Source organism: Strix aluco, chromosome 13 (assembly GCF_031877795.1).
Source record: "Strix aluco isolate bStrAlu1 chromosome 13, bStrAlu1.hap1, whole genome shotgun sequence".
NCBI classification, from domain to species: domain Eukaryota; kingdom Metazoa; phylum Chordata; class Aves; order Strigiformes; family Strigidae; genus Strix; species Strix aluco.
The window spans coordinates 9018257-9037051 of record NC_133943.1 but is presented as its reverse complement, the minus strand read 5'-3'; the positions used below and the strand labels follow the sequence as shown (position 1 = coordinate 9037051).

Here is an 18795-nt window from a genome sequence, read left to right as displayed (position 1 = left end):
TATGTAAACAGGAATGTTTACTTATTACAGATTATTGTAAGGATGAGTTAATTAGAAAACACTCTGAGGGTAAGACCTAATACAGACCCATTTTTTACACACACACACACACACACAATGTACATACATTCTACAATATCTATCTATTTATGTATCAGGTAGCCATAATATATATGATAAAAACCCTACATAATACTTTCCAAGCATGAATCATGGTTGCCAAAATTTTTTTTCATCTTTACTCAGACTGCAAAATCCAAATGTTACCACCTCTGGAACAGTTGCTTTATATGTAACACCCAAAGTCAGGCACTAGGGAGTAATATAATGGCATTTCAATCAAGTAAATTACATTTGTGTTACGAGATGAAAAAAACCAGACAGACAGATAGGAAGTTCTTAGTGGTAAGTGACTGATGCAATGATTTATACAGTCATCACCTCACAATCCCTCATATCCTCTTTCTGGGAATTATACAGCCCATTCTACAAAATAAAAATGATGCATTCTCTCATTGCACGTACATAACTACTCAGTATTAGCACACAGTGGTAAAGGGGAAGCCCTGTGCTATTATAAACACACAGACTTATTGTTTAATCTCAGGAAGAAACTGCAAAGTAGTAGTTTATATCAGTACCTGTTTAGCTTTTTTTTTTTTAAAAAACAGCAAAGTGCACACATTGCCTTAGATGTGTAAGTTCTTCCTGGGGGAAGGGCAGATGAAGTAGGCTGCTATGCAAATTCATGGGAAACTAACTCAGTGCTGACCTCCTTTAGTCACAATCGATCCTTTCTTTCCATTTTTATGACCAGTCCCAACTCCTGACTCTCTCTCACCAACAGCTTGCCAGATTACTGTTCTAGCACCATGGTTTTGAAACCAGTTTGTTAAAAGCAATAATAATATCCTTATAAATACCTATTATACCATTATCTTTGCATTTCTATAGTGAAATAGGTTATTTCCCTCAAATTCCAGTTACACTGGGACAAGCCCCTTTACATTATCCGAAATATTTCTGCTCTGAGAAGTGGTATGATTTAACTGTTTTGACAATTAAACCAGAACAAAACTGTGCATAGATGTCCTAGTTGCAACTGGAATAGAGCTTTTTTTTTTCTTCTTCTTCCTAGCCAGAATAGTGCCATGAGAAGAACGTATATATATATACTCATGTTTTTAGTTGTTGCTAAGAAATCAAGGACTTTTCAACTTCCCCTGTCCTGCTAGTGTGCAGGTGCACAAGAAGCTGGGAGGAGGCACAGCCAGAGCAATGGACCCAAACTGGCTGATGCAATGTTCCATATCACACAACATCACGCTCAGTGTATAGGTGAGGGTTGATTGGGAAGCTCACTCTCGCTTCCAGGATTGTGATTTCAGGATTCTCTCTTCTCTAGGATTGCTAGCTGGGAACAGGCTGGGTAACTGTATTGTGCATTACTTGTTTGTAATTTCTATTATTACTATTATCATTATTATTTTAATTACTTCAATTATTAAATCATTCTTATCCCAACCTACGAGTCTCCTTACCTTTACCCTTGCAATTCCCTCCCCCATTCCCCGGGGTGGGGGAGGGTGAGTGAGCAGCTGCATGGTGTTTGGCTGTCGGTCGGGTTTAAACCACGACAGAGCAGGCAACACACACTCCCCCCTTCCCTCGAACATGTATTGTCAGGACTGCTAAGTCTGTGTCATCCCCAGGAAAATCAGAGAACAGCAATACAAGTTCTTGTTAGCACCCTCTTTGCCTTTCACTCTACTGCCCAGTGGGAGACAGATCACAGTATCTACCCCTCCTAACAGAATTCAAGTCTGTGCAGTATCTTTATTAACTTCTACTGCTAATTGGTGAAACTTCCAAACAGTGAAGTCCCAGGAATGAGAAAGGCCAAGTAATAAACACAGCAGAGAAGAATATTTTTTTTAAACTTTTAAAAAGTATAAAAATCCTGTACATTTAACAAAAGTTTTTTAAAAAAAACAGTCATAGGAAACTGCTGGGCTACTCCATTTTTTTTTCTGTAAAAATCAGAGACATAAGGTAGTTGAACAGTTTGTCACTAATCTGACTAATCACAGTGGCCTTGAAATAAGTGCCAATTGAAGTATTCTGGTCCATCTCAGTTGAAACAAATATCTAAACAATGACTTTCTCCTCTGCTTTTAACTGTTCAAATATGCAAGCTTTTTTATAGTTCAGCCGTTCAGTAAAATACCTCATGGTTTAAACGATACAGAAATGCATGAAACTTCTAGACACTTTTACTACAAATATGCATGTACAAGGAAGGAACAGTCTTAATTTATGGGAAGTTCTTAACATTCAAAATAAAATATGATTTTAGGTTTTCCATATGGGTGTATCCTTGTATGTCAGACAACATATCAGTGACTTTTTTTCAGGCAACAACAGTCCTAAACCAATGTAGCAGTTGAAGAGGGTTAGAGGTTAAACTCTGCTCGCCACCATTCATGCTCCTCACTTGCCAACAACCCAAGCAGAATGTGAACTACCAGTTATACTCATCAGAGGTATCAACTATCCTCAGCCAGAATCTCAGGATATTCCTCCCAGAACTGGTCACCAATAATGTCACAGTGCAGGGGAACAACTTTAGTCCTAGTCCGAGTCACTTCTACTTCCTTTTCTTCTGTTTCCTCCGGCAGTTTTATTTTCTTAGTCATGACTTCATTAATCTGAAAATACAGTTGACACATTAGCAGACATATAAGACCCCAGAGAGGATTCACAAATGAACAAGAAACAAATCTACAACAAAAGCAACTATCAACCCTCTAGCATACTACGGAATTTGAACACTACATCTTTTGAAAAAGTAGTCTATTCTCAATTCAAAGACTAACACATGAGCAGTTGAAACTGCATGTCATCACTGTATGGCTTTAAGAATGACCTGCAAATTCACATAACTGATTGCAAGTATTCTTGAATGAAGCACAATATTTAATCTGGAACTATGTAAAGCAAATGGGAAACCCTGCAAATGTCTACAATTACCAAGAAAAAAATATGCATAAGGAACAAGTGGAATATATTTCCAGGTGAGAACCTCTATCTGTTCTAATTAGTTCAAATGAATAATAGAAATCACTGGACAAAATTTAAATAAAATATAAAATAAAGGATTATAATTTTTTTATGTATAGAAGACAAAAGGCTGAAGAAGTTATGGAGAAGTCTTAACATAGACAGATGGGGTCCTGATCACACAAAACACACGTATTTCTAGTTAAGATCTCCTGGTATAGAAGGATGCTAAGGCCATAAACGTTTATGATTTTCTGGGGTCTCATCTCATACAAAATGCAGGACAGGAATTTCTTCCACTAATTCTGGATCAATGATGTAATCCTAAAATGATGAACATTTCCAAGTTACCGTTAAAAGGAATTCCCTGTTAATAGCTGCACTCCTTACCACGCTCCTTTACAGAAGTAGAAAAGGACATAGCTGAGCTCCCTTACTGAACTAAAGTTCATAATTCCTTTGCAGAGGAAATACTTGGGATCTAATCCTGTGAGAGGCCTGGCACAGGCCCCAGTGATCACCACATCAAACTGACAACAGTCATTAAAATGTCATTTTCAGGAATACTTCCTCAGTTTTCAAAGCTGGTAACCCTAAGAAACCAACTGTATGATTCATTAAACAAGGGAGATTTATCCAGCAAATACATCTCTCTTGTGAAATTCTACATATACACTGTCATCTGTTGATACACATTTTATCTCAACAGTCATAACCAGTATCTAAGCCAGACTTCAGACTAGTTTTTGTATGATGCTCATAGATACAGACATCTCAAAAAACCTCCAAAACAGTCACCTTACACATCATTATATGGCCGATATGGTTAGTTTTAAAATACATTTATACATAGACATACATTTGGGATACATCTGGTGATCTTACCGTGTAGCTTGTCTGAGATAGTGTTCCTACTGAAAACATGAGCATGAAGCAAGTGATAATAAAGAGTTTTTTACCTTCTGCCATATTAAGACAGTTCCCTTTCTATACATCAAAGGTTCATTGTTGTAGTTGATGTTGAATTCAGAAAATAAGATTTCATTCTTATCTCCAGCCAAAGTTCCCTGAGAGTAAATGGAAAAAAAAAGTACTCTTATAGAAAACAAACAAACAAACAAACAAACTGAATCTCTAGGGTAGAAGATGGGTGAATATTGAAAGCAAGACTGACATTTATACAGGTTTTTTACCTTTAAATTACAAGGTTTAAATACCTCTCCCAACAGAGGAATTACTTCCAACTGCAAAATGAGAATATTAAAACAGAGTTTTTTTATTACATTTTCAAGAGAAGTAGAAGAAAGTCAGACTCCAGAAGAAAAAGGAAATAATCTGCTGAAGTCTGCACAATGAATCCTGCCATTGTACTTTGTGTGTATGGACACTGGGTGTTTATAGGACGTTTCTAAGATTTCTGAACTTGCTAATTAAGAAATTAAAATCCTGCTAATATTTGACCAGAAATACATTATTTGCTAATCATACTAACATCTGTACAATTCAAGATGTTGTTGACTCTACAACCACAAAATTATTACAGTAAGAACAGACAAGCCAGCCAGGGCTGCTGGGTAGGCGAGACACAGCTTTGCAAACCTTATGATTTTCTTTGTAGCTGGAAAAAACCACAACCTCAAAAGACTCTTACCTGAAGTCTATCCTGTGCTTGCACTGGTGTCAAACCACTTCGCTGTACAAGCATCCAAAACACTGTATTATAAAGGTTATTAATATGGCCTACAGAAAAAAAGAGTGAGAGAAAGAGTATTTACCAGATCTGAGTGACTAAATATAAACAGCTTTATTTCCAGACTAATATCCAAGAACCAGCCAAGAATAAAGGGGAATTAATAACATCAGTTGCTAGAGACGATACAATCTTTCTGATCCATTTTTAAGGTACTGCATATCATAAGAATAACTAGAAGACAGATTTCACTGTAATTCTGAAAAAGGACAGGAGAGGGTGAAGGGTGTTTACATGTAACCTAAATTATCTTAATTTGAGCAACAGAGACTAGGTACTAACAAAAGCCTAGAAAGTAAATCCAATGGTCTGTTCTAGCATGGAGTATACAGCACTTCTGATTGCTACATGGTGTGAATTTGAACGCTGACATCTCTTCATTAAAGAAGATTGATTACCTTGGCTAAACAAACCCAGAACATAAAAAATAATAAATTAATTCTACTAATAATTCTAATATTTCCTGAGCTAAACTCATTCCCAGGATGCAACAAATATTGTTGTAGCCTGAAGACTCAGAATTTCAGCCAGTATTTCTGTACCCATACAAAGCCCAAAACAATTCTAATACTGTTTATTTAAAACTACCACCCTACCTGCTGTTCTTTCACTGATACCTATACATACAAAATCACTGGCAATAAAGTAATTTCTATTCAGAGAGGAAGAGAACTCAAACTGCACAAATTGCCATTTCTAGAAACACTTACAATCTGCTTGTCTCCAGCTGAGGTAGTCCTTTAAATTTTGGTTGCTGGGGTACAACACAATTCGTCCATCAAATCCTGGTGGGTACAGAAGTTGCTGGTCCTTGAAGTAATCCCTCCAATAGAAAACGTAACTCGAGGCAAACTGGGAGACCACATGAGTCATGAACTTACTTGCAAACACAAAGCAAAAAGAAAGAAATACATCAATATTATTATATATCTGTGATTATCTGAGGTATCAGTAGCAATAATTCTGGTGGATAGCAGCATTTCTTAAATAATGGCCAAGCAGTCTAGCAACAGCATAGTCTTTTGAAGAACAGGAAGTACTGAGAATCAAGTAAGAAAGTTTGGAAAAGGTAACATTTTATTAAAAGAATGTTTGTTCTAACAATGTTTGCTTCCAATACTTGTTTTAGCAAAACTTTTTTTAAAAACTCTGCTTCACTGAACATATTTTCCCAAAAGATCACATGCAAAGAGTTCACATGAAGAACCTGAACTAATTGTGGCGTATGCACCCAAACACAGCCCTACTCCTAACCTCTGTGTGTAGATAAAGGCAAATTCAAAGAAGAATTACAGGTTTAGAGAGAGATGTTAAAAACAAGTTCACTTCAGCATCAAAGCAGCTGTTACCTTGCTCTTCTTTTAAACCATTTACTCTTCTTTTTGAAAACAAAACTATATTCATCACTCTGTCCATAAGCAATAGCAATATCCTCCAACTCTTGCATCACTGTCTGGGCACACTTGGTCATCAGATGAAGAGCACGGTCATCATTTGGCTTTTTGAACTCATGCTGCTCAGAAAACCTTCAAAGCAAAAAAGGTTGAATAAGAACTCTTTAACAAGCTACTGAAAATACTAACCCATTCATTTTCCTCATATTTGCTTTCCACAAATATTGATTTCCAGTGTCCTGTCAATACTGACAGAGAATTCCCTCCAGGTATGAGAAGCAATAACAAAAAACCTCCTTTTATATACTCTGGATAACCCATTCTCTTTCACCTTAACCAGTCCTTCAAAATTACTGGTTTCTGCATTTTACCTGGAAAAGGATGTCAAATACTACTTTCTGTAAACTCATTTTATCCTAGGGTGCCTTTTATAGTCACAAGAACAACATTATCAATAAACTTGTCAAAACTTGAGAGATTTACCAGAACCCCCCATGGCCAAACCAGAGATCAAATCCTCAGCAAGAACACGTCACCTACCACTCAAGAGAACTGTGTTGTATTTATCCCAAAGAAAGCCAAATGCCACACAGACACTGACTCCAAACACAACTAAATATCCCTGTACACCACTTGCTGTCCCTCCCCCAGCACACCCAAGGCACTGGTGTACCATTCCCTACCGCCCTGCCAAAGGCACGGTTCTGAAAGTGCCCACGGCCCTTTTAGACAAAACACCTGTAACAACTCCGCGCCCTGGAGAGGCCGAGTGAAGGGTTCACAGTGATTCGGCGGAAAGGAGGATCTGTAACCCCTGCACCTGCAGAATTCACCCGGGTGGGCCAAGGCCAACTGCACGGCACCAGTCAGGACCCCTCTTCTCGGCACAACACTCAAAGCCCGCACTCCCAGCGCCTTTAAGCCGAGGAAACTCCCGCCCGCGCCCCGCCGTCCCCCAGCCCCCGTCCTCCCGCTCGCTGAGGCGTCGCCATAGCGACCACACCGCTATAAGCGCCCCGGCCATTGGCTGCCCGCCCGGCCTTCACCTGTGGAAGTTGCGGCCGTCCAGCCGGACCACTATCCAGCAGTTGGGCAGACAACTATCGTCCGTCTCGAAGTCCCGCACATACTCGAACTTGCTTTTCGCCATGGAGAGGCGGCGCCGGCCGCACGCACAGCCCACCCACCGCCCGCTCCCCGCAGAGACAGCTGAGGCTGCCCGCCAGCACCCCAGCATGGCCACAGCGGAAGCGGAAGCGGCGGGCGCCCTCCGAGAGCACGGCGGCGAGCCCCTCTGGGCGTCTCGGCGGACCTCTCTATGGTTTCAGCCGCCAGCCGGCGGCGGGGGGCGAGCGGCCGGAGCGCGGCGCGCGGGAGGGAGCGGGGATGGGTGCGCGGCCGTTGGGCGTTGGCGCAACGACCGCGGGCGGCAAACGGCCGCGGCAGGATGCAGCGGAAGGCGAGGGAGCGGCCGCTCCGCTCCAGGCCCCCCCCGGAGCGGCCCCCGCGCCCCAGCCGCCCCCCGCCGCCTCCGCCGTCCCCCCCGCAGTGGGAGGTCTTGGGCCCCTTCAGCGTGCTGCAAGTCAAAGTCGAGGAGCCCGAGCCGGAGGGGGGAAATGCCCTGGGCAGCCACACGGACGGCGGAGGGTCTTGGGGCAAGACCAGGAGCTCGCCATCTCCGCGGGGGGGTAAAGGGGAGGCCCGCGGCGCCATCAAGAGGGAAAGGGACGATGAAAGGGTCAGCGGAGCAAGCCAGGAGGAGGGGAAGGTGCCGGAGAAGAGGCGGAGCGGGCAGGAGCCCTGGAGAGGCGGTGCTGTCAAAGGGCAGCCGCCTGACGCGGCCCTCGAGGCTTGCGGGGCGAAGATGGAAGAGGACGCTGGCCCGGCTGGATCCCTGTGTGGGCCTGCTCAGACCAGCACTGCTGGCCGCACGGTGCAGCAGCGGGAGGGGTTCGGGATCCCCCCCGGAGAGCTGAAGAACCCAGTTGTGTTGCACCCCTTAGTTCCTGGGACCTGCCTGCAGATCCAAGGCCCTCTGCCGCCGCAGCTGATCCACGTGGCTGAAGTGCCGGTGAAACAAGTGCCGCTTAAGTCTCTACTGGAGCCTCCAGTAAAGATTGAAACTAAAAATGTTCCCTTCACAGTACAGCCCTCCGATTCAGGTATAACGTTACGAGACCTTGCAGGGGTTCAGTGACGCACAGTTGGCAGGTTATCAGATAGGAGAACACAAGCCGAAAGGTCACATTAGAGAACTGTCCCGTTGGATAGACTGGAGTTTGTACCACTCCCTCCTTCAGCGTAAGAAATAAACATACAGGAGCACAGAGTTCTTCGTGGTTTGTTAAAAATCAATGCAGTTTGCTCCCTGACTACGTTAAACCCCTTATAATTGTTCAGAATTACACTGAGTTGTGATTGCAAGTTTAAAGTCAGGAATCTGCTTGATTTTTAAAGCTATGAAGCATTCATACACTTCTCAGAAAATGTGGACATGTTAAATGAGGAACATTTTGAAACATCTGGATTAGAAGCTTACTTTTTTTGAAATAGATCTAGGCATTCAAAATTAATGACTTAAAAGGGAGATCTTAAAGGCTAGAAGCCTGTTGCCCTTTAATGATAAGGTGAAAGAGTTAATTTATAAACCTTTTTCAGAGAAGAAGTTGCTTGCTCAAGAATCAGTTGTGAGAGCTCTGAGGATTCATCCTGTCACCAGCTCAATTTAAATGCAGTCTGAATTTACAAAGAGGCAAAGCTTCGTGTCATATAACAGTCACGTAACAGTTGTATGGTAACATGGGTTCCTCCAGCAAAATTAGTGTCCAAATCTGAGAAAAAAGTGAGAAAGGGAAAAAAAAAAACCCCAACCAGAAACCCTAAACAGCAACAGCCTCAGCTGAGAAGCCAGGGACTGCAGGTGTGGGACTAAACTGCCATCATTAGATCTGGTCCCTGCATCGTTAGGGCTTCAGATACATAGTTCTGGTGGTGATAAAAAATTTGCAGTGATATAGTCTATGCTATACAATGTTTAGTTTCTAAATTCATAAGAAAACAATCTAGCCAAATGAAATCCAAACCAGTGTGTTAGCAGTCTCATATGTTTGGTTTTGTTGTTTGGTTTTTTTAAAATAATATGCAACAAAAGCTAGGTAAATGATTCCTTATGCAGTGGTTCAGTGAAGGTTAGTGGAGGATACTCCCTTAGCCTTAGTTATTTTTCTAGGAACTGCTCTCCAAATGTGCATTGAGTTTCATGTGTTCCAAAGCCCTAGTGATTTTTTTGACTGTTGCCAAATACCCTCTTGATGTACTATTGAATGTAGCCTGTATTGCACATATTGCTTGGAAGATGATCATCTTTCCTCATTTTGTTGCATAGGTATGGCAGATACTCCATTTAGCAAGGACAAAAGTGGCCATGTAAAGCGTCCAATGAACGCATTTATGGTGTGGGCTAGGATTCATCGGCCTGCTCTAGCAAAAGCTAACCCAGCTGCTAGTAATACAGCAATCAGTGTTCAGCTTGGACTGGAGTGGAGCAAACTGACTGAAGAGCAGAAGCAGCCCTATTATGATGAAGCACAGAAACTAAAACAAAAGCACAGAGAGGAATTTCCTGGTAAAGAAGTGCAAGATTTTTGGAAAAATTGATCTCTTTCTTTAGTGCAAGTAATAGAGTTAGAAAAAAATTACAAAAATTTAAAGCACACACTCCTCCTGTCAGCTTTCTAGTACCTGAAAACATATTAATTTTTTAAAACATCCAAAATGATGCTTCATCCTTCATAGCCTCTAACGTTTCTTACAGTCTTAGACTACCACAGCTACAGCAGCTCTTCTGAATGCTTTAGTAGTCTAATGGCCAGATAGTGAGTTTATTGTGAACATGGCCTGCTGCATCATTTTACATGCTCCACAAAGAGCTGTGCACAGGTGGCCTATGGTGACACATGCATCCATTCCTTAAAAGCAGGAAAGGGAAATGCCACAGGAAGCACAAATGGCATTGTATTCTGTGGGAATCTTCAACATGTAGACTTGGGATTCCCAAATAATGGTGTGGAAGATGTTGTTTCTCAGCCTTTTGTCAAAAGGCTTAAAAGTTTGTACCTTTAACAAATTGATTTCTCCATAACGCTGTAGTTCAATAAAATGGAGCGTAAGTACTTTGAACATTCTTTTTTAAAAGCTGTTGAGAGCCTTCCTCTCTCTGTTGTCATAATCCCGCTAGTTCATGATTATGGCTAATCCTGGTAGACAAGATCTGACTAATGTGTCATAAACAAGCAAAAGATAAGAGCAGCTCTTATCTCTCCCTCTCTCTTTGCACTTTTCAATTAAAAAAAAAAAAAAAAAGAGCTTCTTGAAAGTTGCATTAAGAGTTAGCCTGTGTAAGAAACCTAGCTGCTCAGTGTAAATTCATAATATATTTATACATCTGTTAGAGTTTGGTTAATGTTGAAAGTTAAAAGCAAACATACTCCTCCAAAATCTAGACAGGATTCCTAGTGGGTCATATTTTCCATTGTCTCTTATAACCTGCAGGTATATGTGAGACTTAAGGGGTTAAGGAGTCAGTCAGGAAAGATCCGCATTTTGAATACAGTCATGGTTTTCCTCTGCACTGAAAGCCCATGGTACAGTGTCATGTTCTGCTTAATATGCTTTCCTCAGCTGTGCCACATCACTCCCCACTGTTCTGTATTTCTTTGTCTCACAGTTACTATTCAGTTACGTAAAAACAATGCCCAAATATGTCCATTTTATTACCACTTCTGTTAAAATGCCCGATTTGCTAGCTCACTGAAACAAATGGAGTATTGCTATTGACTATGGGAGCAGGTTTTGGAGTAATGTTTTTTAGATACTTCAGAATTACAGATATCATAGCTTTACATAAAGAATGAGACCATCCCAAAAACTGGATGTCTGCATCTTTTTTCATCTCTGACAGGTTGGGTTTATCAACCGCGGCCAAGCAAAAGGAAGCATTTTCCACTGCCTGTCTCTGCTGTATTTTCCAGCACTTCTCAGAGTATCATCGCTACAAATCCAGCTGGTGTTTGTCCCTTCCCATCACCTGCTTACTCTGTTGTCATCCCCAATGTTAAGAACACTATTGGACACCCAGTCTGTGAGTTTTCAGTAGTGAATGATTTTAGAGAGTCAGAATTTACCTATGAATTTACTATATGTAAAAGTTATACAGATGGTAATATAGATATAGTTAAAACAATTTCTCAGTCTTTCTTGACACCACTATTTCTATCAGTCCTCCTCTGCACTGCACCTCTGACTCCTAGTCTCTACCTACTGTTTCCTCAGCCTCTTAAATTCTTCTGGCTTCTTCATTGCCCACAGATTCCTGCTATTGTCTTTGTAGCTCCTGGTTACCTTCTGCTACTTCTTGGTCTTTTTGGATCTCTATTACTCAACACTTGCTTCCTGTTAAGTTACATCTTCTTTTTCATGTTGTGTCCAACCCACATGTATCTTACCTCACCAGCTCTAACTGCACTAGCGCTCAACCCCATGCTACTAAGCTGGTTAGCTTAGTCCTGATGTTAGTGTTCCTTGGTAGTGAGGGCACCATTGCTCTAGAGCAAATGCTCAGCAACTTAGACTGCTTACAAGAGACAGCAGACAGAACTGTCAGCAAGGGCATCAAAAAGGAAGTTAGTAGGGTGTTAGTAAGGTGTGTGCTGTAATATTAAAGCAGTCACTAAAACTGAAAAAGAAATTTTTCATTGACACATTTTCCATGAATGGTTACTTAGGTATCTGTGCACACCTGGAATAGTTCTATATGTAGCTGTTAGGAACTTGCACATGCCCACAGTTTGAGCATACATAGCTCTGCTTTTATACGAACAAAAATAATAGTTACAGAAGGAATGTATTAAAAAGTTGCACCTAACCTGGAAGGATCCTCCTTTTTGTAAGAAGTCAATGTGGGCAGTGAAATAGAGTCAGTGTAGTATGAGAGCCCACAGTCAAGTATAATAGCTGACCTGCATAGTCTGTAGTGAAAGAGCTCTGGCTCTGTTAGTGCATGGATAGTTGATTTCAACAACAAATAGCTTAGATCCAGGCAATAGCACTTTTCTCTTTAAGCATACTGACAAAGGCTGCTCTCCTTATAATGAGACAAGAAAATTAAATGCCTGTTTATGCTGTGGGGTAATATTCGGAGATGTAAAAGAGAACACTCAGCTTTGTTCTGGTGAGGATTTGAGTTAGTGATGTGATCCTTTCTCAAATGCTTCTGTAAATTTGACTGAATAAAGTATTCTTTGCTTTCTTACCCTAGTATATTTTATAATGTCATGTTGTCCTCAGATGCTACTAAGTTTCATTCTAGAATTTACTATCCTACTATGGCTGAAATTATCCTTAAATACACACTGTAAAAATCTAGATGCATTTAAGTCCTGTTGACTTGGAATTTAGACTCTTAGAGTAGGTAGTGGGGTTTGAAAATACTTATGCAATGTGTTTTGAAAACTTTCTGTATAAAGGCAGCCCTGTTGACATGCTGTGTGATTTGAAAGTGCACATTCAAGTATATGTTTTGCAAAACATTTCAAGGTGAAATTGGCTAGCGGGTGCCTTCATTGGTGAAACAATTAAGAAAATGTATCAGAGAGTAGGTTGTTTTAACCGTTGCTTCTGCTCCTCGCTGCTGCTTTGGCACCACACAGATTTGTTAAGAATTTGGCTCACTCCAACTCAGCTAGTAGACTTGGGAAGTCTTCTGAGATTCAGGTGCTAAATGCACACTCCAACACCATTCTGTGTCCATATTAGGACAAGACAGAGCCCTCACCAGCCCCACAGCCTCAATGCTCGCTAGCCAGTTCCTTCTTCTTTCATTCTTGGGATTCTGTAGAAGGAAACTTGAATGTGTGGGCTCCAAACCCATCTGTCAGAATCCATGTAGGCCAAGTGGTGCATGACTGTGAATTGCAGGGAAGTAATGCTAGAAACTTTGGGGGAAATGGTTCCAGCTCTGGCTGTGGTTTGCTATGCTGCTGTTTATGAAACCTCTTCCTCTATTCATGTCTGATAAATAACTGTTCTGTTTCCTAAAGGTGAATCTCCTGCTATCCGTCTGCCGGCTTCTTCCATTCAACATGCTGGTCCAATTACTCTTTTCCAGACACCTAGTGCAAGCACCACATCAGTGGCTGTCCCAGCTCCAACCCTGCCCCTGCACCCTGTAATTTCATCACAGCACTTTGTCAAACCTGCTCAGACAGAAGCTCTTGATGTATCTAAGCTCCATTGCTCTCTGACGAGACCTGCACCAGTTTTCATTGAGAGCTTCAGCAGAAACCCAAGTAACATAAGCACTGCTAATGGCAGATTTTCTGTCCCTAATAGCGAGCCCCCAAAGGAGTACCCAGGGGTTTCTGCTTTTCCTAGAGGTGTACTTCTTCCCCAGGCTACCCCTTTTCTTCACTCACATGTCTACGAGCCTCCTCCCATTGGTCAGCCAGCCAGTCTGTTTGGATTACCTCCTCGATTTTCATTCTACCACCCTTACTTTGTACCTGGACCTCACTATATCCCCTCAAGGTAATGAAACCCTTCATTTTGGTACCACTAAGAACAAATGCTAAAAGGCAGAGAGTCTTTTGATTTACAGAAAGCAAGTGGAGCATTCAAAAGGAAAGGTGCTCTTACCTTCCTATAGCTCCTTTGTGGTGGGACCTGCTGGCCTGAGGCTGCTCATAATATATGCCCAGTTATTGAGTCCATACTGTTGCAGCAATTGGCACTCCCAAATCCACAGTAAATAGAAGAATATTCTCTCTCCACTTTATGCGTCTAAGTGCTATTGATTTCTACAGAAAAAACATTAGGTGGAGGTAGTGTAAATATATTTTGAAAATGATCAGATAGAATTAAAGTAGGTCTGTGAGAGGTCTTCTGGGTATTACAATTGCAGCTGTCGTAACTACCGATATTTCTGAAATCCAGCCTGGTGGGAAATGTCTTCAGAATTCTTATGTAAGTAGTAATTCCTAGTTTTAACTTGCAGTCTCTGGGCAGTCAATCAGAGATCACCTAATCAAAGAATTTACAAGCTAACACATGTAATATCCCGTGGGTATTTCCTAAGCTAAGCACGCACAGAGAGCACCAGTGCCCTCCCAGCAGCAGGTGTGCTGCTCAGCCTCAGGAGGTCTGATGGCCTACTGATGATTATTCTTTGTAAAGCATCATTTTTCTTTCATGACTGTGCAGTATCAACCATAACAAATTATTATGACTATTAGCCTTAAATTCTGCCTGTTTATACACTGCTCATTCCTACTAATAGCAACAACCCATCTGTTCCTATGGCAATAAGACAACCTGGTCATAAATTAGGGCTGATCATGACCCATGAAACTCCAAAGAGCTGTATAAGCTGATAAGTGCAATGCAAGATATTTCTATTTTTGAGATTCTTTAAAGAAACACACAACACATATTCCCAAAATTGCTAAAGATTAACTTTGCTTAGGCCTTGGTCTCTGAAATTAGACAGTTCTGTGAGGCCTCTGAGGAAGAGGAGTGTTCTTGCACCATAAAAGACTGTTCTGAGTTCACACATTAATGGACTTCTGAAGGCTGCTAGCTTTGCTAATACCAGGATCTTTCTAATACAATGATTTATAAGATCACATTCCTATAAATTCATTTCTTGCATACAAGAATCATAATTTCTGAGCGGCACAGACAGTGCAAATGTATGTATGCAGATTTATGCACTAAAAATGTAAGTATTTGATTGGAAAGATGAATAGTCTCCTTGAAACCTCAGTAGACATTGTATCAATGTCTTGATAATGCCTGCACTGTAGAGCTCTATTCTTCACATACTCTTGTTTTCTTAACAATGTGGTGAATTTCTGTAACACTGTAAATTACAATACATGTGTCATTCCACATCAGAATAAAAATTCAAATTTCTGACACTGGAGGAATACCATTACATTTGACAGAGTAACTTCCTGCAATCTACTCGGTGGGTGCTTTTTAAAAATTTATCACTGTACATTTTTTAAATAGTAACATTGACAACTAGATATTGGGCACAAAGATTCTCTGTCAGTCCTCTTGTTTAATAACAATGTAACAGATGGAAGAGTTCACTCAAAAGAATAAATAAGAGCATTTTACCCCAGCTCTGTCAGAAATTTTGGCACACAAATAACACAGATTTCTAATGTTTTGTATTACTATTCTGAGTATGTCTGTTAACATACTGCAGGCTTATCAGATGCTGGTTTATCCATGGTATTATTTCATTGATAAATACTATGGGTTTTGTGTTTGTTTTCAAAGCAGTGTCATGCATGTGCTTAGCATGAAGAGGTGCATATGCACAGATATGGAATCTGTGCATGACTCTTGTTATGGCCCCAGGGTTTAAATTAGGCATGGTTTTGAAGTGCATGTGTTTTGAATATTTCAACGGGATAAACTGACATAGAACATTAGTGTCGTTCTGTTTTTCTTAGCTGAATGGAAGACCAAGCAATCTGCATTTCTGAAAGCCAGCTTTCAATCTCTTTCCTTGCAGCACATGCCCATTCAGCCGACCTCCATTTGGCTGTGGGAATTTCTCCAGCTCAGTGCCTGGCTTTTATGAAGACAGGTACCAAAGACAGGAGGCGATGTTTTCAGCTCAGAACAAAGACTATCCTTTCAAAGAATATCCAACAGAAAGTATACGTGAGAACGACCGCAGCTTTGAGTGCCTTGAGGTAGTGTCTTGCCCCGACAAATGCAAGGAGGAGCAGTATTTAAGCCCCCTACCACAGCTGGATGCGGGAGCATTGGAGGAGGTTTTCTCAGCCGCCTCATCTACTCCCTCCAGCATCCACCTAATCAATGTAACTGACAGTGATGAGGAAGAAATAAAGCTGCAAGATTTGTAATTTTTGAAACAAGTTATAATCCAGAGAAATATTATAGAATGGGAAATAAATGTTTTCCTCAGCGCTGTGTTCAATGGAAACCCATGTAGCTTGAGCGAGCTGTGCAGGCCATTTTGAAGAGTCTGATGATCTGTTTGCATTTTGAGAGATCACATACAGATCTAGGGAGGTCAAAAGCCTCTGGAGTTTCACCTGCTTCATGGGGGCATTGTTTGGGCTCTGGCTCAGGAAAGCACTTACACAGGAATTCAGCTCTAAGCATGTGATAATGCGCTTTCCCGAGGAGAGATGTGTTTAAGCACATCCTTTTAAGGCCAAAATAGGCATTTTGATGGTATTTGCTGTAATTTTGTAGGTATTACTTTAAGAGTTTTAGCTATAAAATTCTGGTTTATGACTGTAATGTAGTTCTTGCTGCAGGAAAATATTGTAAGACCTGGAGAGTGAAGCCAAGAATGATTCTGCACTGCTTTATATTTTTCCTTCGATGAGACAGTTTTAAGTTTGGTTAATTTTTAACTGTAGTCTGTATTTGTGGTACAACTGCTATATAATGCACTGAAAATTGAGATCACTTTCAGTAATATCTTGGTCTGCAGCTAGTTCCATTAATAAAAATGGGATTGTCCAGAAGGTCTGGTGATGCATGGTAGCCCCCAGAGAGAGGAATCTGGGATCTGGCCCTGTGACTTATGTTAGTGGGCTATGGCTTGATCCCTGAGTGTAGTCAGTACTGTATTCTCCAGAGAATACCAAATTTTCTGAACAATATCAAAGCCTTTTAATGGAGTATTTGTGCTGAACTCGGATAGTAATGAAATTCAAAATTTTTGGGCCAAAATTTGTAATTTATGTTACTAAATTAATTTTTTTTCCTCCCCTGTTTTGTGCACTAGAGGGTCATTTTCTTCTGGGAAACCTGTTATTTTGCTCTTGTTTATTTGCATAAATTCACCTGAACAATGTATCTCTAGTGCTTCATTTTAAGCCATGGACGATGAACTGAGTGGGGACAGGTAAATCGTAATTCATGTATCTCACAGACTGATTGTGCAGCTAAGAAGCATGTGCCTAGAATGACGAGCTGAAGTCACTTTTCAGACAATTTGGGCTACTAATACTGGTGTATATATGTGTGTGTGTCTGTATTTATATTTATAATAAATCCAGCTACCACAGAAATATGGGAAGAGCTTAAAACCATGGATGGAGAAGTCCATCCATGCTGGGCTGCCAGAGGATGCTAAGGGATGATTCGGAGGAATCCAGGTTGACCATCTCATATAGGACATCCTGTATTTTATGAGTTATCACACAGGATCTGTTGGATTCTGAGCATCCTGTCAAGCCTGAGGTTTAGGACCCCTATATTCATTGAGACCACATTATTGATAAAGACAGGTATGAATGAAATTTTCATATGCCCAAAAGCTAGTCCTAAGTCAGTGCAGCGTAGATATCCTTTGGGTTCTTTGCATTTTAAGTTTTCAGTCTTAGATCAACCTTTTTATGCTTTCTGCCGCTGTGGGCTCATAACTCCATTTTCCAAGTCCATGATCAAAACCTGTCATTTGAGAACTATTGCATTCTGTAGTTAAAGAATACAAAAGCCTGAGTAAATCCTGTCTACCCTACACATTGCAACTGTGTTGTAAACAGCCCCCTGCTCCCTCTGCATCTGCAATGCAGATGAATCATTAGGAGGAAAGTCTTATAAATAGTAAAAAATGCCTGTTCATTTCCAAATTATCTTCTCACTGAAAGCTGATCTGGCCTGTAGGAATGCATGTGGGCAAATGTACTAATTCCTACACAAGTATGTTTCTGGGTATAAAACAGCTGTTAGTGGGATTATTCTCTAGATCTAACTTTCCTCTTCTCCCATTTTTCCTTTTATACACATGGAGTAGGATCTAAGACATATTGAAGTGCACCAGTATCTGGAATGGTTGCTTGCCATGGATAATACAAATTTAATTCCTCCTTTATAGGGGTGTCCAGCACTATTTGAAGGGAGGTACCTCAGAGCTGCTGGGCTGTACCCTGTGCTTGGTGTGAACCCCGGTGCTGGTAGCTCAGAGTGAGCTTCAGTGGCTCGAGGGATTTGGCATTTGCTGTGCAGCATCTATCTGCTAATGGGACCTTTGATGTTCAGGTAGGAAAACACAGTATTATTCCCTCAGTGGAAATCTGCCCTGTTTAATACCACAAAGGCCAGAAGAAAAGACTGAAGGTTAACACATCCTGGATATATCAATGTGAAACAAAACATAGGGCTGATCCCTCCTTCCTTTTCAGCTAGAGATGAAGTCCTGAATCGGTCGTACAAGATCTGTGCAGGTCTACAGCATTGAATCCAGCCCTCAGCTGAGCTTTCTTGAAGGCTATTGTGTCTGGTCTAAAACAGAACTGAAAATTAAATGAACAACCCATCCAAACCTGGCTTCCTCAGAATCATTCCTTAGCATGTTCTGGCAGCCCTGCATGGGGGAATTCTCTTGTGACAGAAGAGGTTTTTAGCTCCCATCTCTAGGTCATTTTCAGCCCACCTTCAAACTTACCTCCTAAATGCAGATTTGTGAAGTACCGAGTATCTGTACTGTTATTTCTCCCCTTGAAACGTCTGAAGTGGGTTGTAGGCAAGGCCAGTCCC

General features: G+C 41.1%; 2 protein-coding genes across 3 annotated transcripts; one reads left to right on the top strand and one right to left on the bottom strand.

Annotated features, from left to right (window-relative positions):
* Positions 1 to 2255: 2255 nt before the first annotated feature.
* Positions 2256 to 7441, bottom strand: THG1L (tRNA-histidine guanylyltransferase 1 like). 2 transcript variants are annotated; one of them, XM_074838725.1, is made up of 6 exons: positions 7251 to 7441; positions 6160 to 6336; positions 5521 to 5690; positions 4712 to 4800; positions 4020 to 4127; positions 2256 to 2708 (listed from the first exon to the last, which is right to left on the bottom strand). In XM_074838725.1, the coding sequence occupies exons 1-6, from the start codon at positions 7439 to 7441 to the stop codon at positions 2547 to 2549; spliced, it is 897 nt and encodes a 298-aa protein (XP_074694826.1). In that variant the 3' UTR covers positions 2256 to 2546. The 2 variants fall into 2 exon arrangements, with proteins under 2 accessions (XP_074694826.1, XP_074694827.1); XM_074838726.1 differs by lacking the exon at positions 7251 to 7441 and having other exon boundaries at positions 5521 to 5686; positions 6160 to 6264.
* A 558-nt stretch (positions 7442 to 7999) lies between these two features.
* Positions 8000 to 16188, top strand: SOX30 (SRY-box transcription factor 30). The gene is made up of 5 exons (XM_074838582.1): positions 8000 to 8366; positions 9590 to 9829; positions 11165 to 11344; positions 13302 to 13788; positions 15785 to 16188. The coding sequence occupies exons 1-5, from the start codon at positions 8069 to 8071 to the stop codon at positions 16140 to 16142; spliced, it is 1563 nt and encodes a 520-aa protein (XP_074694683.1). The 5' UTR covers positions 8000 to 8068; the 3' UTR covers positions 16143 to 16188.
* Positions 16189 to 18795: the final 2607 nt, after the last annotated feature.

Coding starts and splice junctions, on each gene's coding strand:
- THG1L (XM_074838725.1), bottom strand. CDS start 7,441: ATGCTGGGGTGCTGGCGGGCAGCCTCAGCTGTCTCTGCGGGGAGCGGG. Junction 4,801..5,520: donor CAGCTGGAGACAAGCAGATT/GTAAGTGTTTCT, acceptor TTTTTTCTGTAG/GCCATATTAATAACCTTTAT. Junction 4,128..4,711: donor AAGCACAGGATAGACTTCAG/GTAAGAGTCTTT, acceptor ATTTACTCTCAG/GGAACTTTGGCTGGAGATAA.
- SOX30 (XM_074838582.1), top strand. CDS start 8,069: ATGGAAGAGGACGCTGGCCCGGCTGGATCCCTGTGTGGGCCTGCTCAG. Junction 9,830..11,164: donor GCACAGAGAGGAATTTCCTG/GTAAAGAAGTGC, acceptor CATCTCTGACAG/GTTGGGTTTATCAACCGCGG. Junction 13,789..15,784: donor CCTCACTATATCCCCTCAAG/GTAATGAAACCC, acceptor CTTTCCTTGCAG/CACATGCCCATTCAGCCGAC.